The sequence below is a fragment of the Nematostella vectensis genome, chromosome 1, assembly GCF_932526225.1.
Source record: "Nematostella vectensis chromosome 1, jaNemVect1.1, whole genome shotgun sequence".
Classification (NCBI taxonomy): Eukaryota; Metazoa; Cnidaria; class Anthozoa; order Actiniaria; family Edwardsiidae; genus Nematostella; species Nematostella vectensis.
In genome coordinates, this window is record NC_064034.1 from 18,361,268 (window position 1) to 18,386,963 (window position 25,696).

The 25,696-nt window shown below is 47.0% G+C and overlaps 3 protein-coding genes across 4 annotated transcripts; 1 reads left to right on the forward strand and 2 right to left on the reverse strand.

Annotated features, from left to right (window-relative positions):
- The first annotated feature begins 184 nt into the window (after positions 1–184).
- On the forward strand, positions 185–1,393 carry LOC5514433 (piercer of microtubule wall 1 protein). 2 transcript variants are annotated; one of them, XM_032384019.2, is made up of 5 exons: positions 185–326; positions 547–589; positions 674–769; positions 942–1,008; positions 1,105–1,393. In XM_032384019.2, the coding sequence occupies exons 1-5, from the start codon at positions 288–290 to the stop codon at positions 1,238–1,240; spliced, it is 381 nt and encodes a 126-aa protein (XP_032239910.2). In that variant the 5' UTR covers positions 185–287; the 3' UTR covers positions 1,241–1,393. The 2 variants fall into 2 exon arrangements, with proteins under 2 accessions (XP_032239910.2, XP_001634616.2); XM_001634566.3 differs by lacking the exon at positions 674–769 and having other exon boundaries at positions 547–649.
- Positions 1,394–15,388: 13,995 nt separating this feature from the next.
- LOC5514434 (F-actin-capping protein subunit alpha-1) lies at positions 15,389–19,446 on the reverse strand. The gene is made up of 11 exons (XM_001634601.3): positions 19,298–19,446; positions 19,147–19,210; positions 19,013–19,064; positions 18,450–18,510; positions 18,169–18,258; positions 17,872–17,988; positions 17,520–17,599; positions 17,288–17,372; positions 16,606–16,677; positions 16,471–16,533; positions 15,389–16,203 (listed from the first exon to the last, which is right to left on the reverse strand). Exons 1-11 carry the CDS (start codon positions 19,334–19,336, stop codon positions 16,063–16,065), a joined length of 864 nt encoding a protein of 287 aa, XP_001634651.2. The 5' UTR covers positions 19,337–19,446; the 3' UTR covers positions 15,389–16,062.
- Positions 19,447–20,170: 724 nt separating this feature from the next.
- On the reverse strand, positions 20,171–25,696 carry LOC5514467 (glutathione S-transferase Mu 2). The gene is made up of 11 exons (XM_048727261.1): positions 25,530–25,696; positions 24,555–24,630; positions 23,978–24,042; positions 23,677–23,724; positions 23,448–23,481; positions 23,315–23,364; positions 23,093–23,146; positions 22,898–22,993; positions 22,326–22,415; positions 20,893–20,913; positions 20,171–20,723 (listed from the first exon to the last, which is right to left on the reverse strand). Exons 1-11 carry the CDS (start codon positions 25,563–25,565, stop codon positions 20,610–20,612), a joined length of 684 nt encoding a protein of 227 aa, XP_048583218.1. The 5' UTR covers positions 25,566–25,696; the 3' UTR covers positions 20,171–20,609.

Sequence of the window (25,696 nt, forward strand, 5' to 3'; positions counted from 1 at the left end):
TTAATCCCAATCATAAAAGGGAGCATAATATAAAACCTACCTCTATATGACATCCTCTTTTTCTTTAAAAAAATGCGTTAGCAATCTGCTAACATTATTGTCTTTACTATAAAATATATTTTTGCGAGTGCTAGGTCAGCGGGAAAGTCTCGATTATCATGCGCACTTCTGTTTAGCTTGCGTTTCCATAACAACAGAGTCATAAAAGGCTGTGACTTAGCAAGGTTTCCCAGTGGACGTAGAATACATATACAGTAGTCGCAAATATTGTCTGAAAATACAACAAAATGAATAACAGCAACGTTGCAAATGCTTCATCATCACAGGTAAACATATTTCTTTATAAGCATGGCGAAAATACTCAAATATATCCACTATTTGCCGCTTATTCGCTTCTTCGTCTTTCTTGTTGATATGGTTGTGGTGAACTGATTGTGCTGTTGTTTTGATGATTCGAAATTCTGCATCGCTATCGTTAAAACTGTTTCTTTATTCGAACTGACGTGTTATGTTTTCTAAATGTGCGTTTTCCCCCTTTGTTTACAGCATTCACTAGAGGACGACTTCGAGAAAACAAAAGCTGGAAAAGGTGCCAAAACCTGCGAATATTACAGAACCAAGAACATCCCCGATCGCTTCAATAACCCTGGTATTTATTCTTTTCTTGTTTCAGAAGAAATACTTGCTATAAATAACCCCGGTAATCCGGTATTCTCTTGTCCTGCGAGGGCTGAGTTTGGTGGGCCAACGGCAAAGTCTTTGAACCAAGGTTGGTAGGAGCAGAGATAGGGGTGGGGGGGGGGGGGGGGGTGAAGTTGAACAAATGGTCTTTATTGATTATGACCAAGCTTATTCTGCATCCTGGGCTTTTAAAACAATAGATATGTTGTTATGTTTTAAAAAACGTTGGTAAAGTTGATTATGTATTTGTTTTATTTAAGACTGTTTTGATGGCTACAATACGTCTCAACCAAACCCGATGTACATGACAAGTTCTCAGGAGTATGGGTAAGTCCATTAAAAAGTTCTCTAAATATTATTTTTCTTCTAATGTTAGAATGATTGTCAAGTGTGATGCTTATACAGATATTTCTTTCTTTCTAGAAATCGCCGCCCCACCGTTCACACGATGCCAACAAGTTTTCATGCCAAATGTCAAAAATTCACAGATCATTTAGGAAAGTGTGGAATGTACAGAAACCATTCACTCAATACCGCATCAGACAAAAGCATTGTTTGAATTATGTGCTTGGAATTTATGAAAGAATGAGGACATCTTTGTGAATATTTCTTTTTTCAAATTGTCTGTAGAGGCTTTGAAGAACAGCATGTTCTGCATGCTTAACTATATTTAGATAATTTTATTTAGTAATAAAGACATTGTATATAGTGATTGCAATTGTTTGATTTAAGTACATTGGTGGTGCAGCATATTCTGGGTGGAAATGTATTTTAATGCACATAGAAGCTTAATTACAGTCAAAGTTCTCATAAGTGACCACCCTTGGGAACTAAAAATTGTGATTATTAGAGCTGGTTGCTTACAAGATTGGTCGCTCAGAGAACTTAGAATGTGCGTAATCTTTTATACAACCTTCCCCTGGTGTTTGTAAAATATGCTAGTCATTTTCTAATGCTCAGTTTATTTCATTTGCTTCCCTGTTATGAACCTCCGTCTATGAGCCTGAACTGGCCTTGCCCTGTTGGCATGCTACTGTGGGGGGGGGGGGGGACTGGGTAGTTTCATAGAACGGTCTGGGAGGCACGCCCCGCCGAGCCCCCCAGCCCCGTTTCAAGGCTGGGAGGCGCGCCACGCGCCCCAAGCCCGTTTCCCGTAGTTCTTCGTATGCCGCGCGAAGCTCTGGGGGTTTCATAGAAATGGGGGTAACCCGCGCCCCCCCATCCCGTTCTCCGTTGTTTTTTGTATGCCCAACGCCTGGGGTATACCGTCTGGGGGCCTCGTGGGAGAGGGGTGTGTTATAGGGGTCGCTTAAAGCGTTTGCTTAAAAGCTCCTCGCTTTAAGGGGATGGCGGCGCGCGCGCGTTTTCGGTAGCGCTAGCGCGATAACAGGGTGGCTGGCCCCCCTTGTGTGGTAACATGTGGGAACCTTGCAATTAGACCCTCGTCTGTCCTGTAGTATACCGAGCATTGGATTGGACCGCCACCCTACGGAGCGCGGAATAACCGTTTTTCGGCCTTAAATTCAAAGCCGCTAGCGTGGCGTTTAAACCTGAGTTTTACTCGAACACCTCGCTCCCGAACTCTTCGCGAATTTCTCGCAGCCTCTTTTTCATCTTTTCGCGTGTCTCCAGGGACTTTCTCGGGGGCCCTTTCTTGCTTTTTTTCTCACGCGATGCGAGGCCGTGTCGAGCTCTGATAGTGACCTTGAGCGCGTAGTATCTCTCTTGTTACCGAAGTATTAGCTGAAACTCTTCGTCTGAGATATGCCCGTCTTGCAGAGCCTTAGAGACCAGCTCGCTGATCGAGTTTTTCTTACTCTCCGCTAAAACCATCGTGTCTTCGTGTTTAGCCACCTTGCTCGTAAGATCTCTAGAGACTATCCCTGCGCCTACGCCCACGACACCGACCAGCCCAGTGATCCCTGCCAGCGGACCGCCGACCAGAACCCCCATCCCACTCAAAGAGACCCCTACCCCGGGGCTGGAAAGCGCCCCTGCAGCGATGCCGGATGCCACAGACACAGCATGGGTAACGGCAAAGGCGCGCTTATACTTTTTCCGCACCAGTCGATGATGCGTATCTCGTTGTCTAGAACCGTCTGAGTGTCACATATTTTCTGGAGTCGGAAGCTTTGCACGTCGCCGCCGCTGTGTATACTGGGAAGCGAGGGGTATATGGCACCACCGCTAACGTCGCTATTTGCCATGTTTGTTATGTCGGAACTAGGTCAGCTCTAATACGAGGAGAACAGGCTTGCCCTTAAAGTCCACCCGTCTACCGTAGTTATCCCTGATCCATATTTGGATCAAACTCAGAGGAAGTTGCTGCGACAAAAACGGGGATGTCGGGTCCATAGACGACTTTCTCGTGCGGTCTCCCGCGGGTTTCTAGGCAAGCGAGAACGTTTGAAGGCTTGCCTAAGGAGAGGCATTGCGTGCGATCTACGATATCGCATTCAGGAACGCAACGCCATTGGACATAAGCGCGATCTTCGCGGTGAGGGGGTCCAGCTTCGCGGTCAGAATCTTGCTTTCAGCGCGGTTGATCGTTTCCACGAAGGACTCGGCCGTGTGGTGCCCGGCTGGCAGAGTAGCGATGGTCGGGAGGGCGGATATAGTCGTTATCTGATGCTCCCGCTCGATATTATACCAGCTGTTAAACAGCGAGCACTGCCGGAGCGCCACAAAGCGTGGACGCCTTATCGGCCGCTCGAAGTAGAGCGTCTGTTCGCCTTTGGTTAGCACAGTATGTAGGACCACCATTGTATTGAACACAGCCCGCCTTCGTGTTTAATAGGACTGAGCATGGATTGGGAAGGCTGGCGGATGCTGAACGAGGAGGCGAAAGGGGCGGAAGAGACGAAAATGGCGGCAACTGCGGCGGGAGCCTCTATAGCCGAACATATCAAACACGCTTTAGCCGAACAAGTCAAACACGCAAAACCCGGTTTCCCTAGGTCTCTGACCCTCGGGCAAAAGCTGCTCTATGCCGTGCCCGCGACCCCCGTGGAGAGCACGGCCTCAGACATCACCCCACTACTCACGCAGCTAGAGATACACGTGGCTGAGGACAAATCGTTCACGACTAGGGTCCGAGACATATTCAAAGAGACAATGATCACGCACAAGTCCGCCAAGGAGTCTTGCCGGTGGCTATCAACTCAATAGCTATCAGACAGCAACTCAACTTTGCGGTCTGGTGCGCAACCACCGGATGCGGGGTGTCCCTAACCGACCCCGCTTTCGCCACGCTCCCCTCCGTCATCAGGCGATTCCTAAGGTTTCACGTCTATCTTACCACGCGGAGGATGCTCTACGAGCTCGGCGCCCCCCTGCCTGGCGACAGCCCGTTCACGTAAAAAGATAACCCCTACAAGAAAGCCGCTTTCGAGCGTCTATGTATAGAGTTCGGTTTGCCGCGTAAGCCGGACTTCCGATGGAAAGGCGGGCGGAACCACGGGCTAGGCGATGTGTTTGTGTTCTACCCGGGGGAGGGGTATCGCAACGTGCACGTGATCCGTGGCTACGACACGGCGGCGAACGAGTACCCGAGCCACCTAAATCTGTTTAGCGACGTAGGTGGGACGTACAATAGGGGGAAGCAGGTGGGTTTCATACGCAACGACGACCACGGGGGCGTACAATATAGCTGGTTTGCGCCTCCCAAAGGTGAGGGGCTGACAAAAGCAGGGCTAGGAAGGCTCGATCGCTCGGTCAAGGCGTTCGTCTACACAGTGCTTGGCGCGCAGGTGAACGCCCGTTCCTCTATCGCGGGGGGCGGGGGGCCGGCCATGGAGGCGCAGGCGGAGTTCACGAAGCTGCTTGGAGACGCGATCATAGAAATCGACATCGCTCAAAGCGTGCAAATGTACCAGTTAGCCGTGCAGGAGGCCAAGGTGGGGCTGAGTCTTGCTCGGCGCAAACGCAATCAACACCGAGACAAAGCCAGTAGGTGCTCATAACATGGCCGGTGGGCATCCTAGGGTGCAACACGTGACTAATCCGAGGATTGACCGCGGGGTGCGAAGCAAGGCCGTAGTGCACGCAGAGGGCGCGGCGCCTGCCCCCTCTTCGCGTATGCGCAGCATGGCATCGCCCGGACAGGGCAAACAAAGCGACCACACCGCCCTCAAGGCGGGGTTGTCGGCACTCGCGGTGGCCGCGGCGTATTACTTATTCCGATGATTGCTTTGCATTCGACGAACCAAGAACGAGGCTACGGCTAGAATGAGCAGCCACGCATTTTCGCCAAGGAATTTCACCGCTTCTCCTGCAGCCTTAAACACGAAGTTCGCGATGCTGCCTACTAGCCCAGGGAGAAGCTCGCCTAGCTTTTTCCCGATAGCCATAAGCCCGTTACCGACCCCTCTGGCCACGGAGGAGAGCGACGTCACAATGGCCGCGATCGTCGTCGCTACGGCAAACCCGATAGCGGTGACGGTAAAGCCGTATTTTTTAAAGATGGCTTTGATGCGCTCTCTGAGCGGCTTTTGGTTCTCGAGCTCTCGGTTTTCGCGTTCTAGTTCGTCGATCTCGGATAGCCTTTTCTCGTTGCGCTCACGGACCTCTTGGCGGCGACTCTCTGACGTGTTAGGGTCGCCGATGGTCGCCCTGTCTGTGTTTACCACCCCTTGCAGCTCTTGGACTCGTTCTGTGTTCTCCTGGATGACCGCGTCTATCTCTGCCACAGACCCCATCGCCAGCTTGAAGCCTTTCAGCTTCGCAACGTCCTGTCGAACGCCCCCGTTCTCATTGAACAGCTGTCTTGGTTTAGTCCAGCCTCCTTTGTTGAGGTTGCGAACCTTTAATAGCGTCTTTCCCCTCTGGTCTGACTGGAACCGTATCAGATTCTCGTTAAGGTCTGGGTATTTCTCTCTGAGGGACTGGAGACCGAGTCTCGTCGCTGCACCCTCTGTGGTTAACGAGGTTTCAGCGGTCGTTTGCGTCCGGCCCCCCCGCGATGACGTGCTCGTCATTGGGATCGACTCCCCATCGTCGGGGTCAAACGGGATAAGGGGCGTCGTCTCGTCGTCCCCCGCCCCGGCAATCAGCCCCGAGTCGTTCTATGGCGATAACAAGTTTGCTCTGTGGATCGACCTTCGAACGACGGACGACAATGCTATCCATGGGGGCGGTCTCCGATTGGTCAACACCCGCGACGGTGTGCATCTCGAGATAAAACGCACGGGTACCGTAAACTGTCACGTGTTTGTGGTGGCCGACGCCCAAATGAACCTTATGAACGGACAGCTAGAGTCCATACAATACTGAGCACAGTAGTACAGTACGGACCCGAAAAACATCCCATTTAACGCTCTCATCGTGGGCCCGACGTCATGCGGGAAGACCCGATTCATAGTGGACCGGCTGCGCGGCCCTTTCCGGGGCAAGTTTGACTACATCGTACTCGTGTGCCCTACCTTTGTCTACAACAAAACATACGAAGGCTTCGGCGAGGGCGACGATCGTCTGTTTGGCGTCACACCTGAGGCGGGTCAGATCGACGTACTGCTGAGGTTTGTCTCCGCTGTCTTCTAAGGCACTAATGGCTATGTGTACAATGTTGACACTCAAACGCACCTCAACGCACTCAAACGCACCGCAGCGCATTTCCGACTAAAATCCCCGAAAAGCTAGACATCCATTCAAAAATAGCCACTCAAACTCAATTATTTATATGAACATTAACCTAAACCTTAATTATAGTTTATATTTTAGTAATAAAAACGGAAACAGCGATCGAAAAAGTCGAGAATTCAAGGCTAAAAGTGTTAATTAGCGTTACATCTTGTCTAATCGGCTATACACAAATCATTGTAAAAATGCTTAGAGACACGCTGTTGATGTAAAAATTGCACTTTCTTAATGTACTTACATTTGAGATTACCCTCAGGTTAGATTTTTTCTTGTAAAATAGCTTAGTGGATAATTTTGCAGTAACTACTTTTCACATAAAAACGTCATCTGAATTGTCGATGAAGAGAAAACATGTATTATGACGGCCTTTGTTAGACAATATCATAATTTTTAAGTGTTAGATGTTGTGTACATTAGTTGCAGTTTCAATAAATTGCGATTGTTAGAAACCTTGAACGCTTCCCTTGGAGTAGTTCTGGATTCAGTATTTCACTAACTTTTGTTATGCTGCTTCTATGTGACTAACTAGTCTGCTTATTAAACACGCTATGTAGCGTGCGTTAAGATTGATCTGATAACGCAAAAGGTGTCGTGTCAAGAACACGCTATTAGCCGTGCCGCCGCACCCTGTAAATCGAATGTATAACACGCCTAGTCGTTAGCACGCTAGCTTGTCACTAGATGGCTTGTGTACTCGCCGAGTTTTGGTAAGTTTATTAACGTGATCCCACACGCAAGAACACAGCGTCGCTCTAGCTATGGACACGGATAGTTCAGTCACCGGAGCGGAAAGAATTCGTCTTTGGCGAGAAAATAAGCGACAGACAAGGATCAAATATCAGAAGGACTATTACAGCAAGAATCGCGAGAAAATTAATAGAAAAAATTCGGGAAAAGGCCAAGCTCAAGAGAGAAGAAACGAGCTAATCTTCCTGACGAAGTCGCAAATCGACGACTAAAATGACGGCAGAGTAAAGCTCGTCAAAAAGGAACATCTACATGGATATACGTTGCTAGCTTAGAGATTTCTATCTCTAGTACTTCGAGTTCTTGTTGCGTATCCTCATTCGTTAATAGCCTAATACGCTAATCATACTCGACGACTGTGCGGCCTCAAAAGACGTAAAGAGGCGCTCTGACCAGCTCGTCAACTTGGCGTTCAGCGCGCGCCACGTGGGTATTAGCGTGTGGGTGATCACTCAGCAGCTCACCAGCATCACAAAGCCGTTCCGTGAGAACATCGCTCTCAGAAGAGAAGATGAAAGAGTACATGAAGGCCCTCAAGACGAAAAAGTTCTCGAAGTTAGAGTTTTGTTTGCGTCACCCTTATACCATCTCCCTAGTTGAACGGTAAGCGAAGTAAACCACCTCCCACGAAAACGCATTGATCACACTTGACAACACACGTGTACCATGATGAGCGACGAATACTTCGAGAGTCTTCTTGAGGGGGGGGGGCGCAGATATCGAGTCGTTGGACTGCTCGACGCAGCCAGCTACCGGAGATAAGCAAACTGAGATAGCAGACGCGAGGGAGAAACTCGCGATTCTCGTAGCCTCGGGAAAGTCGAGAGAGATGGTAGGCAAGGCCCTGACTCACGACGACGTCAAACGCATGGGCGCCGAGGAGGTGAAGAAGTGCGAGAAGCGATACGAGACCGCTCTAGCCAGCCGGACTACAGACGCCCTGGCAGACAGCTTCCTGAAGCTTACGACCAAGCTAGTAGGCATGACGCTGCCGATAGACAGTGTGGTCGATCTTCACAACGACCTCGTGTCCGACTACATCATCAACAACGAGCTCCGCACATTGTGGGAAGCCTGTCTCTACGCTGCGGTCGTTTGATGGCTTTAGCCGTCGGGGCGTTACACGTAGCACGTCATGTGAACACCAACGGCGCTGACACGCGGTGTCAACACGAGGTAGCAGTCGCGGACTCAGCAGATGGCGAGTCTGCCATGACGACTTTAGAGTAGACGCTCATTTGAAAGCTTGCCACAGCTTCAGCAACCAAATAGTTGCATCAAAAATGGAAGAACCTCAAGGAAGTACTAGTGCTCAGCATCTTGCGGAACCTGACAAACAAGCTGCGGAACAAACTGCTCATGAACCTGCACGTACGCCTTCGGCGTTGGTGGAGAGAATCACGAGCCCCGAGCCACCCGCGACCCGACCTAAACACCCTGGACGAGTCGAAGCTGGAAGGCGCTTGGCAGAGTGAAACCGACTTAAAAGAGCGAAGAAGAAAGCTGTGCAACACGTTGAGACTTCACCAAAGACCCCTCCGCGAACACCATGAACTTCGCAAAAATGACTGCCGCTGTTGCGGGTGCTGTCGCTTTGAAGGGTTACCTTGAGGACAAGAAGATCCTGCCCATGTAGTCTTGTGTAGGCCGCGTATTAGACTCGTGTTCACGTACACAGCATCACACACTACGCGATGGCCTCCATCGCAATTTTGGTTGGTGGCGTCCTAAACGCGACTGCATTCGTTGGTGGCAACTACCTCGCAAAGTTCCTGACGAACGATGAGAGCCCTGCCTTAGCTGAGAAGGAGAGGCACGACAAAGCCCTCGATAAATACCAACGATACAAAGGACGCTACCAACAACGGCGACAAAAAATCCTCGATTGGCAAGCGCAAATTCGCGAGAGAGGGGCCCTCGCAAAGCAAAACTTCACCGACACTGACTACGAGCTCAAACTCTACAACCAGACCCGACCGAAACAATCCCTGGAGTCGATGCGGGCTCCTGAGCTGTCCGACTACTACATCCCCAGCAAAACGCAGAAAAACGTCGAGTTGGCGTACATTTGCGCCGGCGCTCTCGCCATCGGCTACATAGCTTGCCGCTTGCTGTGATTTAGATCTAGGCGGCCTTTTTCCATACTGCACGTATACGTATACGTATAAGATGATTGCAGACCGGTTGTGGAGTGCTATGCACGAGGTAGCAGCCGCTGCTAAGCGAGATGGGTGTATTATTTAGCTTTGGTGACACTGCTAACCGAAGCCTATAGTTGTGGCGCGCAGACAGGGAGTGCGTTAAGAGATTCGCCAATGTCGTTCTCCGAGGGCCTACCGACCTCAGAAAGACCGCCTCGGCACTACCCGAGCAGACAGCAACCGCCTGTTGGAGACTGATACACCTGTTGCAGTACATTGCCGACACGTAATGGCGGCGAAGCGCATGTCCGACGAAGAACTCGATGCATTCCTTCGTCCTATGTACTACGCCAGAGGTGGCTTCCAGGGAGTGACCGCTCTGCATGCCAAACTTCCCAAGGGCTCAGCCTCCATAGATCGAGTGCGCAAGTGGGTAAGCTCGCAGCCCGTCGTGGGCTACACACAGACACCCATTCCTCCGACTACATACGCCCATTTCTCGGAGCAGACACCGAACCGTATCCACCAGTCGGACCTTCTATTCTTGCCAACCGACCGCGGGTACAAGTATGCCCTGACTGTCTTTGACGTTGCCGCCCGCCCACTGAGGACTAAGAACGCGGCCGCTGTCTCCCGCGAACTCGCTGACATCTATGCAGAGGGACCTCTCACATGGACTAAAGTCCTCATGGTTGATGACGGCACGGAATTCAAGGGTGCTACCACAAAGCTCCTAACAGACCACGGGGTGGAGGCCCGACGGGCTGAGCCAGGGCACCACAGGAGCCAAGCTTTCGCCGAGTCTTTCCATCGCTGGCTGCCACAGCGCCTATTTCGTGCGCAGTACTCGAAGGAGCTTGCTTCCGGCGAAACTAACCGCGAGTGGGTTACTCGCGGTTAGTTTCGTAATGCAACACTACTACAGTGTTGCATTACACGGCGTACTCTAAGCACGGCTTCACGCGTTCGCAGTTGCCTGTTGCGTGATTAGCGCTTGTGCCTTTTATTGCAGCTAAGGCACGTGAGTCTGACATTCCACTTGTAGTGACCATGACTGTCGTCCAGCCGATCGATACTGAAGCATTGGGGATGGCTATTGGTGTATCCCTGAAACCGAAGCTGAGTGCCACAGACCGTCCACTTCTTTTCCGCGTCAGCAATCATGCCGAGTACGTGGTCTACCGTTAGAACGTGGTGCGATCCCGTGTACTTTGTGCGACCCTTTTGCTGTCGTCTACAGCGTATCGCTTGATTCGCGCTGTAATGAGCTCTTTACTGGGCATAGCCTGTAGTTCTGTGGGAGCCAAGGCACCGGGGGCGTTATCGGGGGGAATTACGCGGACTATCTGGTCGGCGTGCCGCACGCGGGAAATGCCGTTGTATACAGCATTCGTGATCCAGCCCTCTAAGCTGTGGTCTATGATAAACAGACGTCTTGGAGTCTGGATGATCTTGCCCTGCACCCGGTGGACGGTTCCCCAGCCCGCGTATTTCCACTCGAGAGGAATCCCGTTAATGACCGCGTCGAGAGGAACCTCGACTACCGTAACTTTGTACGCGTCGACCTTCTCACCCCTTTTGCCTGGCACGGGCACTGGCCGCCCTTGCTTGCGATAACGATGCGCGACGCTAGGATCGGGGTCAAAGCGGATGGTCGCTGGCAATCGGTGGTAGTTTTCCCTGTGGTGCTCTTTTAATCGCTGCTGAACAAGAGCCCCCATATTGTTGGTCGAGCACACCCACATATCGTTTGGGTGGGCCTGCTCGATCGCCGCGTCGAACGCTACCCCATCCCACTCCTCTCGAAACACCTCAAGCTGTTGGAAATCTGACCGACACCAAATCCGGTCCTTTATGTCGTGGAGCCTGGAGGAGGGCAGGCTGTCGCATGTACTGTACGGCTTTCCGCAGTCTTCACACAGGCAGCGGTAGTCAGACTCGAACCAGCGGATGTTCGCTTGTGCCCACTCCTCGAGCATATCGGGAGGCCCCTCTTTATCTCCCCAGGGCGGAACCTGCCCATAATCGCCACAACACACTACCTGACACGGCCGCGTGGCGAGATACTCTAGGATGGCGCGTAGCACTTTAGTCTGTACCTTACAGCACTCGTCAATGATGATTACTTCTGCAAGATGGTCGAGCTTGTGCCCCAGCTCGGAAGGTCTCCACTCCTCTATCGGCTTCTCCGCTGGTATGCAGAGGTAATGGTGGTAGGTTCGAGCCTTCACCGCGAGGCGCGGGTTATTGCGATGGTCGTGGGCGAGGTCGTTCTCGGGGGTGAGCACCACAACGTTTAGGCCGCGGAACATGCTCACCGCCCACTCGGTCTTCCCCGATCCTCCTTGGCCCGCTAGATACATTTTTGCAGAGGTTGCGGCCACTAGATCGCACGGCAGACTCGGCGCAGTGCTTGGCTCTTTGGCCAAGCCCCCCGACTTCTTCGGATCCCAAGCCGCTTCGTGTCGCCACTCGTACCCAGGCTTCTTGTGGCGCCACTCTCCATACCTCGGATTTCGCTCCACGAGCTTTACACCACTGGGCACCGCCTTTGCGTATATGGCATCTGTGCACACCCGGAGGACGTCTTCGCGAGGAATCCGCCTCAGCATGCGTCGCAACGCTATGTTTGTGTACGCCAAGACTAAGGCCCTGATATGGTACCATTGTGAGCGTCGGACACCGTCTTTGTATTAGATCAGATGAGCCCCGTCGGCATGCTCGAAGTTAAGTAAGTGGTCGGTGCCCGCAAGGAGGTTTGTCAGATACGCGGCTTCTTCACGGTCGCGAACTACGATCGAGGACTCGTCGCCACGGCGAGCGCACTTGCCTACGAAACGGACAGCGAGTCTCGACCCTCAGGATGCTGCGGGTCTTCGCTACTCGCGCTAGAGTGGGGGAACCCGATGGAGTCCTTTTTTCCGATGCTATACAATACCTCCCTCGCCGTGGCCATGACGAGGTCACCCGAGTCTAACAGGTCCTTGAGCTCTGTCGTGGTGATCCAGCCCTCGTTTTGTTCCAAGTGCTGCCCTACCCTCCCGGAAGTGTAGTGGTGGCAGACCTCAGAGAACTCCCACTCGGTCAGCTGAATGACCCCGGTTAGTTGAAGAACCTCGCTCAATTGCCGTCCCACAACATCCGCGATACGATACACGTTCGTAGGAAGCCGTATTTCCGTACCACATCAATGGCGTCCGAGGCGCCGCCGAAGACACTGTCCTCGCATCCTAGGTACGCCGCACGCATGTCAATGTGCGCATGAGGCTGCGCCCCTAAGTTTTCCTTGCTATTCCACACTTTGGACTCAACCTGCGCCGCTTGCTAGACGTCCCTGTATTTAAGAGGCGTTGGCCTGATGTTCTCTCTTTGGATCCACTTCTTGAAACGATACCCTATTGCGCCGCCCATCGAGTGCGTAGCTTCGGTGTACTCTTGGTAGGCTGGGTGATCATCAGGGAGCCAATGAGGATCATGCCCCGTCTCGTCCGTAAACGCCCTGTCGATCGCGACGCTGTCTCTCTCCGATCGGTATAGCTTCCCCTCGTGCGTGACTATAACGCCCCCGCATAGCCAGATCCTCGTGCTTCTTGGGATCGCCCTGTTTGTAAAGAGAATGAGCACCTCTTGCACTTTTGCCTCGCGCGTTTTCGTGGCGGCGCTGGTTAAAGCCTTCTCCTGACGTAGCGAACGAAGCTCATCCTCAGCCCCGAATTCTAGGCCGTGGACGCTCGTGATCGCAGGTGGTTCAGTCGGACGCTCCGCCTAGGCGTGGTTATTGTGGCAAGGGATAGTGACCCTCGCCTTAGTCTTGTACTTCCCCGAGTCCCACATAACGTTGCCCAGGGCGTCCACGGCTACTAGCTTTATCTCGAGCTTCTTTTCCATCTCAAAGAGGTCTTCTTTGGTGCATCCAGTAGTAGCCAGCTTCTTGTCAAATCGCTCGAGGATCTTGCCTCGTGTCTTGGTTAGACCAAGGGAGCGTGAGGTACTGCGATTCCTCAAGAAGTCGGCAACATAGCTCACAACACAGTTAGCGAAGGCGTCACTCCCCTCTCGCTCAAACAATGGCCCAGGCTCCCCATTTTGCTCAGGTAAAGGGCGAGCTCGTATCTCACGTAAACGAGGTACTCCCGCCCTTTCTCCCAAATACCCGCATCGATACCTTCCAGGGCGCCGACTGCGAGTTGGTCTCCTCTTTTGACTAATGACCAACCAATCTTGTGCTCCGAGCGCCCTTCCTCCTCTGTGATTGGCGCCAATGGCTCTGCGGGGGCCTTACCAACGACCGTAAAGAGTCTGTAACGCCGGTCAGGGTCTACCATCTCAAGCACCGGTGGCAACACTGCGTTTGCCCGCAGAGACTCTCGCTCGTGCGAGACCCACCACACTGAGCCATCGTCATTGATATCAGGCCCCCGCATAACCGGCTTTGGGGCAATGACCCCTGCTCCACCAAGGTCTCGTATCTCCTGGTAAACACCGGCGCTTATGTCTTGGCCCCGAAGAGTGGCACCCACGCTTGGGAACCGAAGATGGGCGCCGCCGACGAAGAGAGAATAGTACTTCTCGGGGTCTAATCCCTCTGGGCCCTTTTGCTTTAGAAGCGGGTCGAACTCGCGCCACGGCTCCTGCTTCGCGGCCTCTTCGTCAGCCTCTCGCCGACGCGCTTCTGCCGGAACGAGCGGCTTAAGCAGCTTGTGCTTGACATCCTCGGAGATTTCCTCGTCCAGGATGTTCTGGACCAGCCCTGCTAGTACGGCAGGCATTCTATTGAGAACCTCCTCTATGTAAGCGTCCATGTTTGGGTATGCCTTGTGCCACCCAGTCTCTAATTGCCCGTATCGCGGGCTACGGTATCAGACAGAAAGAGTGTTTGGGTATGCCTTGTGCCACCCAGTCTCTAATTGCCCGTATCGCGGGCTGCGATGTCAGACAGGACGAGTGTTTGGGTATGCCTTGTGCCACCCAGTCTCTAATTGCCCGTATCGCGGGCTACGATATCAGACAGGACGAGTGCGAACCGTTCCCGAGCGCGCCTCTCGGTGCCGCGCATCCTCTGCCCTACACGATTCGCTCCGCAGGGGCGGCACAACCGCGTCTCCGACTGCGTCCCTATGCCGCAGATCCTGCACGGCACGGGGAGGGGGCTGCCCTTACGGAGCCTTTGGTGCACCTTGCAGTAGGTGTCCATGCACCTCTGGCCACACGTGTTTGCATGGCCGACCTGCCACCCGCAGTAATCTTTCCCGCGCTTCATCCTTCGAATGCTCGGTATACTACAGGACAGACGAGGGTCTAATTGCAAGGTTCCCACATGTTACCACACAAGGGGGGCCAGCCACCCTGTTATCGCGCTAGGTGCTAGCGCCACCGAAAACTCGCGCGCGCCGCCATCCCCTTAAAACGAGGCGCTTTAAGCAAACGCTTTAAGCGACCCCTATAACACACCCCTCTCCCACGGGGCCCCCAGACGGTATACCCCAGGCGTTGGGCATTCCCTAGGGCATACAAAAAACAACGGAGAACGGGCTGGGGGGGGGGGGGGGGGGACGGGTTACCCCCATTTCTATGAACCCCCCCCAGTCCCCCAGCGCTTCGCGCGGCATACGAAGAACTACGGGAAACGGGCTGGGGGCGCGGAGCGCCTCCCAGCCTTGAAACGGGGCTGGGGGCTCGGCGGGGCGTGCCTCCCAGCCAGTTCTATGAAACTACCCAGTCCTCCCCCACTGTTCATAAGAAGGGATATAAGGATATTGGCAGTTTGTAATTTTATAAGAAAAGGTTGTGCAAGGTGATGGTAAAGGAACACCAACTTGCCAATGCCTTACTTAGAGCCCTTGCCTGCCACACCTTTCTTTAAGTGATGGAAGTGGATGCTTTTTCGCACTTGTTATTTTGCTAGGACGACAAAATCGCGGCTGACAGATTCGTGAGTCAGCGGCTAGACGTAGGCTATTTTAACACTAACCACAGGGCCTTCATTATCTGGAGAACAGTCTAAAAATAAATCGTAACAAATTCTAATTCAATGTAGTGTTGTTTTTGCAACTGGCCCTAACCCCTAATATAAAATTCAAAATTTCAATGATCACACCGACTTTGCCAAAATCCCAAAAATTAAGATTTATTTTCTTATTGATATTTCTAGGGGGCAACTGTTTGGATAAAAATCAATCCTCCCCAAATAAGCATTTTTTTTAATTATAATTTTTGGTTTTACATTGGTTGTTTTTGTGTAATCAAGAGTATTCTCACTATTAAATTCAACAGCTTACTAATATAAAAAGTTTGTAAGCAAGAACAATCTACATCAAAGAAAATTTCTTTGCTGCAAAAATAGCATATGCCAGGCAAAGTTTACTAGGAAATTTATTAGTATGCAATTCACTCCTAGTGAAAGGTAGGGGTGGCATTGTTTGTTTCAGGACATCCTTTTCTATTAGGTAATTCTTCATATCTTGCAGTGGTTCTAAATTTTCTATCACTTGAGCAGACTTCCTAGTCAAGGACCCCCTGAAGCTATACCCCTGCTACTAGGTGGCTAAAGTTCTGGCAATGCTTACAAGTGACAACAAAGTATAAAGACATTATATCTATTCACGAGATGTATTCCAGTATCCAAAAAATATGTTGTGTGTATGATGTGAGATTTAGTATTCTAGTATTGCAATTTTAAATAGAACCTGATGTAGAACTCAACAAAGCAATGATGAAAGCTATGGAGAAACTCCAGATATCTCTACTGTGATTTTTACACTATCTTCTCTTACATTGGAACAACTCGATCTACTGCAGTATTGTATAAAAAATGTGAAAATGTTTAAACTGTTCTCTTCTAGTTTGGATAGGAGAGTTAAGAACTCTTCAGCTCCTGCCCAATCTTGTAATTTAGGATCTTGTTCCAGTCTATCTTAGTGCGAGTGATGGGCAGTTGTCTTCTCAGTGCCTTGAATGTGGTGTCGGACATCTGTGTGTAGTTCTCAGATATTGCTTTCTGTAGTAGAAATAATCTTAATCTCAGTGTTTGCTACATCCTTGACTATATTTAAGTATATACTCCTTCTCTTGGATTGTTTTTGTATAAAATGCAACATCATATTGACTTTATTGACAATCTTCCAAATATCACAGTAAATCAATTAAAAATGGTAGTATAAAAAATTCCTTAAAGGTTCATATTATGGTGAAGGTTTGGGAGGTTCCTTCAATGCCATCTCAGTAAAAAAATTGGTTGGGATTGCTCTTGGACATGGTACTGTACCTGATATTCATTCTCTGATTCTTCTATGTTTTGTACAAAGTTCTTAGCTGTAGCTGCCTCACTCTGTATGAACAAAAACAACAAGATGAATCTAACTCATGGAAAAGATAATGATCCTGATAAAATCATACTTACAGCTACTTTTAGCTCATGCTGGATCTCTTTTGATGAAACCAACTGAACATTTCCATCTTCGTAGTAATGGACCTTGAAAACACAATAAGTTATGTAATGCAATTAGTTCATGAGATCTATCATCAAATACAAACAAAATTAATTAAAATTTGTGCACTACAAATTTTAGCTTAATGACTGAGCACCTGTGCTCCCTTTTCTATGTTTTTTTTTTTGCCGATTCCTGGTCACAATTTGGCTCACTTTTTACACAGAGTTTTTAAAGGGGGCCTTTTGGAATAATTTGGAATTATCATTTTAAAGGGATTTCTGGTGTAATGCAAAGGTTTTCAGGCCTCTAATAAAAAAAAATGAATAATTGTATAGTATTTGGAGTCACACTCTAGCTCTTGGATTTCTAATCAACTGCTATTACATTGTTGTACTTATAGATAAAAACAATAAGAGTGGGGCTCCCATTATATATAATAATTATATATATAATAATTATTTTTCAGGATTTTAACTGATATACATGCATGCCTTAAAAATGAAAAAAAAAAATGCATTATAAAGTGTAATCATGCTTTTTAATTGGAATATTCAATAGTTATGAAATAAAGATGCAATGCTAAAGTAAGGTTTGGTCTCTGTAAGGGCAATTTTGTCCCAAGAGCATGTTGTCTTATTCCTCACAAATTACCTGCAATTTGAGAACCCCATTCATATCTACTGTTTCTCCAGACTTTTTGAATGATGCACTCCACTCTGACCTCCATCTGCCATTCCTGATGACAAACCATACTGTAAGCCCTGCTACCATTTGCATTCCATATAGGGGGAAAGGCTTAACCTTTAGCTGGGTCATGTGTTAACTACAAATTAATATTTTAAGTCTTTTTTATTCAAAATATTTTCTTCGTAGAATCTCTTACCAGAAATTTTGGGGCTCAAACTTGTGGTCTTCTAAGCAAGCTACAATAGTAATAAGGCCGTCTGTACTGCTACCGTATACCTAAAGCAAAAAAGTTAACAAAACATAAATGAAGATATCACAACAAAAACTTGGACAACCTATGGCAGAGCATATCTATAATGTGGTTAAGTATAATATGATAAGTAAGGCCACAATTGAAAGGGATCAGATAATGGTATGATAACAGTAATACTGTAGGTTCCATCAAAGGGGATATAGAAAAAGCCAGATGTCAGTCGAAATACAGGTGTGTAGGACTGTTAGCGACACTATCTATGACTGTAGGATGTTCGCTAGTCATGATTACTTACAGTGCACACCCCATGAGGGTAGTGATCTTTTACATAAGCCCTGAATGCCTGGTCAACGGCAGCCCGCCATGGTTCTGCGGTGCTATCTGTCTCTTGTGCAGTTAAATTGCTGGCTTCCTGAATCATAATTTCAAAACTTTCATTATCAAAGCTGTCATCAAAGTGTTACGTGGACTAACATGGACATAAGACAGGACTGGAAACAGGGATTCCAGCACATTCATCAACAATAATTGACTTTATACTGTACCAAACTCAAAAGGAAATTTAGGTACTAGACAGATTCAATGTTCTCACCTTGCGTAGATGATCATAACTGAATTTCTGTTTGCTCTTGGGGTCAATAAAGCTACCATCTGAGAGCTCACCATGTCTTGTAATGAGAACCTACCAGAAATATAATTATGTATAATCTATAAGTCAAGCCATCTCTTTGCCTTGATAAAAGCCTTCGAAGCATGCACACAAGTTTAAGAAAGGGGGAATTTACTGAATGTAAAGACAAATTAAATTCTTCCCATCAACAGAAACAACAACAAAAGCAACAAAACAATAATCAAAACAACACATTTTAGTACCTGTTCATCGCCTGAGAGCTTAGCTGGTGTGAACTGCTCCTTGTTGTAGTCAGAAAATGAGCTATGCAGAAAAAATGCAACATAGTTTACAATATGGTAAAACAGAAAAATTCAGAGCCTGGAACAAACTATATTGACACAAACTATTGCTGTCTTCTCTGAGTTTCGAAATTTGAGCTTTGCAGTTGACAATGTCATGACAAGGTTGTCTTTCCTAGCAATTATGAATTACATTTTTCATAGTAGCTATCTACTACAGGTTATAGTTTATACTTTATGCTCAGGTTAGGAATGAGTTTTAAAAAGAGGTGAATTGTCTAAAAATATTGATGACTTAAGTAATACAATGACACAAGGAGGAAATGTGTACGTGTTTTAAAGCACAAGGCAACATAGTCATTTCTTACGAAAGTTACAGACTAAAACAAAAATGCCATCGGGAAGAAATTATTTACTAGGTGATTTAAAACTTCGGACAAAATGCAATCATTAATGCACTAAGTAATGTAGTGGAATTCAACAGGTTGGAAAGAAATTTGACGACAACACAAATTCCTACTAACCTTGCAGCTCTCTCCTTGAGCAGAGTGTCGTTGTCGAGGAGAATTCGGACATCTAAGAGGAAGGAGTAACAGTATCTTAAATTACTAAAATTTAATCTGGCAGGGTCATTAAAGCATTCAGAAAATAAACTCACCGTTGAACACTTCGTTGAACTCGCCCGGCGGGGCGTGTTTGATGAAATCAGAAGCTATACGAATCTAAGTTGAAGAAAACATTTTGCATCTGAATAAAGTGATATTGTACAATGAACCTCACTATTATGTGGCGGGATATCTTTATTTTACCTTCTCGTCGTCAGAAATCGGCTCGTCGTAATCAGCCATGGTAAATTGTCCACAGATTTGCAGCCTACCACCAGGAAACACGAACGATTCAAGATGGCTGCTGGCCCACACAGGGAGCGCGCGGCCTTCTGGGTATCAGGCCTGCCCTCGTCGATGACCATATTTGGGTATGTAGATCATCGAATATCACTTGGCTATTAAAATCTAGGGATTCGCATTTGATTGTTTACGGTTTTGTATAGAAATTCATTTAGTATCACAAAAAAAAAATTTCTTGAAGTTAATTATAACATACTGTTCCCGAAAAAGGCAAAAATCACTTTCCAGTTTACAAGAACACTTTTGTTTTCAAGAAAAAGAACTTCGACGCACTTTGAATAACGCGATAAGATTGTGATTTTCACTCACTTTCGTTCATCTAATTTAATCAGGTTTAGGACCCGCGCCTGCTCTGCCCCTAGGAAAATTCAGATCTTTTCTGAAAGTCTAAATGTTGTATGTTCGTGAAAATAAGCCCTTTTATTCAAATTCTCCCCATCCAGACGCGTACAGGATTTGGTGAATGAAGCGAGTGCACAGTATCACAAGGAAAAACGCTAGTATGTGACAATCTGTCAATCAGACATGAACTCTTTTGGGCGTTCAAGGGAAAGGGGGGGTGGAGATGGGAGCCCACCATGCGCGCCCCCCCTAGGTTCGCGCCTGCTATCCTAAGTAAATCGACCCCGTGAAGGCTCCTACGGTCCTTCCCCCCTCTTCTGGCAAGGGTGCAAGCCCTCGTCCATTTGCGTACGGCACCTATGCGATACCGCGACAAGTCGGGTAATCTAACAGCTTTAAAGAAATCATATGGACAGAAAGTGCACCAGTGGCTGGCAATCAAGATTTTTTTAATCAACCACAAGGTCACTTTTGACTGCATGGTTAAGTTACCTGCATAATAGAACCTGGTAAATAAGCGATTTGCAACAATTTAATTACACTGCTAGTGAGTACTACCGGGGAGTGTACTTATATACCCTAAAAGCCTTCATATACATTCAGAATGGCGAACGTGGAGTAATGCAACGGACAGACGAAGGGAGTTACAGAGAATGTACAAGAAAATTCTGACAGCATCCGGCCTCTAATCTTCCTCTACCGTAATCAAAATAACATAATCAACAACAAACCCCTTTTTAAATACATTGTTGATTTTTAAAAGAAGCGTCTTCTATTTCACTGCACCCTTTGACGAACTACGTACAACACACAAGTATTAGTTATTGAACTATCCATGCATTGTACTCAAAATCCCTTTGACAAAGCCGTATCATAGCTTGACGGGTGGTGGGTTGGGCTGAGTGCCCCACTTGGCCATTTTGTTGCTGATGGGAAGGCTGTGGTAAAACTCTGAGGCCATGTACTCCCTGACACCGGGTAGTTCCTGGGGAAAAGTGACAAGAGTATTTCAAGATTTCATATTCATATTCAAACTTGAACTTCACATAAGCTGATAAGTATACAGCCGCTTTTTTCCGTCATGCAATTCGTGATCTTAGTTCAGTGATACTCCACAGGGGAGCACAAGTTACTATGGTGACGGACGTGCTTACCTGTATTCTCTTCATGAATCCCTACAAATACAAGTAAAGTGTTATCAGTCAATCACCACGATGTATAAGAGCTGTTTCGAGAAAAAAGGGCACCTAAAGTACCCTCGAGTATTACCCAAGAATCAAAAATCCTCACAGCAACAGCTAGCGAAGAGGGTGTACCCGTGAAAAGAGATTCTATTTCCCTTAGGAGAGACACTTTGATCTCGGATAGTGTCTGAACTCGTTATTTTTTCTTTTCCTTTTTGTATTTTTTTTTTAGTTTTGCCGGGAAAAAAATCAAATGTCAGTCAATCCCCCTCCCTCCCTTCCTCTCTTCCATAAGTTTAACCAATCATTTGTTAGTCAATCACCCTCCCCCTCCCCTCTTCCATAAGTTTAACCAATCATTTGTTAGTCAATCACCCTCCCCCCTCCCCTCTTCCATAAGTTTAACCAATCATTTGTTAGTCAATCACCCTCCCCTCCCCTCTTCCATAAGTTTAACCAATCCTTTGTTAGTCAATCACACATCCCCCTCCCCTCTTCCAAAAGAGCTCATATTCAAGTTAGCGCAAATAATCACCTATAGGAAAACCAGGGGAATATTTCGGTATGCGCATGTAAGTACTTTGTCTGCACTGCGGAAGACACGCGCTAACGCTAGCGAATACTAGCCTAAGACGCGGCGAATACTCTAGTAAGCGCAAATAATCACCTTTAGGAAAACCTAGGGATGTTTAGGTATGCTCAAGTAATCACGTTGTCTGCACTGCGGAAAACACGCGCTTACGCTAGGGAATACTAGCATAAGACGCGGCGAATACTCGAGTTAGCACCAAATAATCACTGGGTGTAAGACATGCGGATATGGTACGTTATCGCTTTTTTAAACCAGTGTAAGACATGTGTATGAAACGGAATATTCCCTCGGAAAAGACGTGCAAAGACAAGGAGAATATTCAAGTTTGCCTCTGATAATCCACAAGTCTGCGCTAGGTGTAAACTCGACTTTTTTTTACCAATCATGTGTGAGTCAATCCCCCTCCCCCTCCCCTCTTCTATAAGTTATACCAATCATGTGTGAGTCAATCCCCCTTCCTCCCCTCCCATCTTCTATAAGTTTTACCGATCTTGTGTGAGTCAATCCTCCTCCCTCCCCTCCCCTCTTCTATTAGTTTAACCAATCATGTGTGAGTCAATCCCCCTCCCTCCCCTCCCCTCTTCTAATAGTTTTACCAATCATGTGTGAGTCAACCCCCCTCCCTCCCCTCCCCTCTTCTATTAGTTAACCAATCGTGTGTTGGTCAATCCTCCTCCCTCCCCCCCCCCCCCTCTTCTATAAGTTTTACCAATCGTGTGTGAGTCAATCCTGCTCCCCTCCCCTCTTCTATAAGTTTTACCAATCGTGTGTGAGTCACTCCTCCCTCCCCTCCCTCTCCACTAAGTTGTACCTTAAGATTGTCGTGACCGTCAAGAATAGTCGGATCCAGTGTTCGAAGCTGGTCCAGCGCCTCCCAAACGTTAAAGTCAGCAAAAGTCAACTGTTGAGAAAAGGAAAAGAAATCAATTTGATAATTTAGATTACTTACCTAAGCTTTCTGGTTTCTTTTCGTTATTGTTTATTACTGAACATTATAAAAGTAAAAATAGGTTAGTGTTACCTGAGAAATTTTTATGGTAGTTGCATCCAAAATGATTAGTTCGCGATGGCGGTAACCCATTATATAAGATATGACTAATTTGGTTGTAGAGAGTGTGTTTTCGAGTCCCCCTAGCTTCTACTCGTGTTCGATTCCCGACGCTTAATTAATCTACCTTCCTTAGGAGAGCTTTCTGCCACTCGTCCCTTCTTTTGTTCTCTTTGTAGGGAGCTGCATAGTAGAACTAGTGTCGAAGCTCCACAAAAAACTAAAATCAAATGTCATGACATTTGATTTGCAGTGACAAATCAGTGGCAAAAAAGGGTACGGCATTAGAAACAAGGCGTAGCATCACGAGCATTTCCACTTTTCCCGCCACTCACATTCTGTCCGGCAAAGTAAGGGTTTGTGCCCAAGAAGTTTGCAAAGCGTTTGACGAGAGTTCGGATTCCCTTCAGGTAAACCTTGATATCCTCTTCCTGGTAGTTTAAAAAGCAAACAAATCACAATTTTGTCACCTCTTTTGCTTGTTTAATTTGAATAATCAATTAATTTTAATTGTATTTTATTTTTCTTACGAAATTATTTGTGAAGTACGTAGCCTTGAAAAATCCCGGGAAAAAGTCCTTTATCTGAAAAGAAAGGAAAAAGAAGAAGAGAATTCAAAATTCATTCCAACCAGCATCTTACATGTAGCTACATTGCTGGTAGCAAGATTGATATTCTTTTACATAAATACGTCCAGATTTCTTATGGCCACTTTGTAGAGTTTATAATATGGCAACTATGTACTGGAGTACCTCATAGTCGATCATGTCGCAGAGACATTTTTCTTCTTCGGTTTTTCCACCTGTAAATCAAATGCATGTAATTAATTTTAAGTTTGATTCGCGGGTCCCAATTGCACTGTTGATAACAAATCGGACAACTTACACAGATCATGTTGTCTCGCAATATGCCTCATAATCTAAAAAGATCAGAAAAAAAACGAGTGCTATAGTCAAATATTTTATACCTGAGTTGGAGTTTAATGTGAGCAGTATGTAATAAATGTACTGCATTTCCCCTACAATTTGTTTGGGAAGAACTGGAGGACTTAGCTCGTGTTGAGTAACACAAGTCACGTGACACACTATAAGTAAGCCAAGCTGTGTCTACTTACTGCGCTTGTTTGCGTTAGCCTGATATCTCCGTCAATATAATAGGGCAGCTGGAGGAGCAAAGAAAAGCAATGTTAAGAATGTTACACAAAAGAGCACGATAACAAGATCATTTCGATAACATGTTAATTGTATGGATGTATATCGCGATCTCGTCCTACTTAAATGTATAATTAATTTTTTACGCTTTCGATTTAAACGATTACCCATTCAATTAGCTAACTCTTTCGATTGAAATCAATTGATATCAATTATCGTTTCTTTCGATTGACCAGGGCGGGGATAATTGCATATAGTTCTTACGTTTGGAAGCAATAGCCCTATATTTTCTTTTTCAGATAACCAGCCGTCCTTGTTAAAGTCTGGCGCTGAAAACAAAAGAAAAAAAAAGAATTGACTGACATTGGCCTTTATCGAGCAATCGATTCATGCATGTAACACTTGTAACGCTATTTAGATACATGTAAAAACCGCGCGTTTATGTAAAAAAAAAACAAGCACAAAAAACACATCAGCTCAAGTGGTTCCCCCCCCCCATGCCCCACCCCGTCTGCCGCGCGCCCCTGCTATCAAGTTTACCTATTATGAAGATTGCCTCATCACCTCAGTTCCTATACTATCCCTCACCCACCGGCTCCCTTATGCATAAGCATAATAGGCATAAAACACATCCGATCCAAGATGGGGGAAGGCGCCCCCCCCCCCCCCCCCCCCCGTCCCCCGTCCCCCGCCCCTCCTGTCAAGTTTTCCCATTATGAAGTTTGTCTTATTACCTTAGTCCCTATACTATCCCTATTATGCATAAGCAGAATCGTCAACAGCATGGCTGCAATAGCGCAGAAGAGTACACAGCTTCCCGTTTCCGTCACGTACTACTTACCATCTCCTGTCACGTAATCCTTCCGTTCGTATTCCGTGTTGGTGTAGGCGAGAAGGTAACGCACTCCTTCCGCCAGCTTTCAAATAGTTAGGACCAGCATATTAGAATATTTTTTATCCATGGTTATTGTGGCCTAACAGTTTTTAAGGTCTAAGACCCCTTTGTAATAGCCTGACAGTTTCTAGACTCATTAGGGATAGGTATTTCTAGCAGAGGGATACGTAGCAGAGGCCTCTTTTCTCTGTTAGGGTTCTGCCAGCAGGGGAGTATAGGGACGGATCATTAGATCATTGGGGGAGGGGTGGTGCAATATTCAAAAATAATAACGAGCAGACGAAAAATGTAAGAGAAAATGTGCATGGAGAAAGCAGAAAAAAAAATTTCGAACATTCACGAAAAAAAAAAAAACACGTTTAATTCGACGCCACCACAAACCAGCGCCCTCACGCACCTTCCCCATCAAATTTCTAGCGGTCCGTCCTTTAGCATACTCATGTGTGACTCTCTATTTTTTTAATGTCACGGTCAATTATCGCGAGGGAACACAAAGAATTATCTGCGGTGTAAAAGGGCGCGCTGATTGGTTAGATTCTACAATTGTCCTTTACAAAACAAATAAATCTCGACTCATAACTGAAAATCGATTACCACTGCTTTGTCATAGTATCACAAACTAGTTTTACAGGAATATTAGGTTGCAAGACCCAAAGAATCTTTTGTGTTGATCTCGAGCACGTATATAATTTATTGGTATATTGTGCATTATTTTGCAAGATCAGTTATTCGGGAAATCTTTTCGATTAAAGGGTAAACCCTTTTATTGATTTAGAAAAAAAAATTCAATATAAATATGAAATATTTCATGGTTAAAAAATGTTTACGCAATATTGAGAAGTCGTGTTGAATTTCGGACTAAATATTCAGCGATTTTATTAAAATAACCAATAAATCAATATGAGTTAAATGAAGTCTTACCCCTCTTAGTTTCCAGTATCCGAAAATCGGTGCCATGATCGAGGATGAAGCTTTAGTACGAGTGTTATTAGTGTGTTGTGCAGTAACACAGTGTTAGAAGACGGCTGGATTGTGATGGACCAGTGTAATGATAGGGGTGGCATTACGTTGAGCTTTCCCGTACTTTT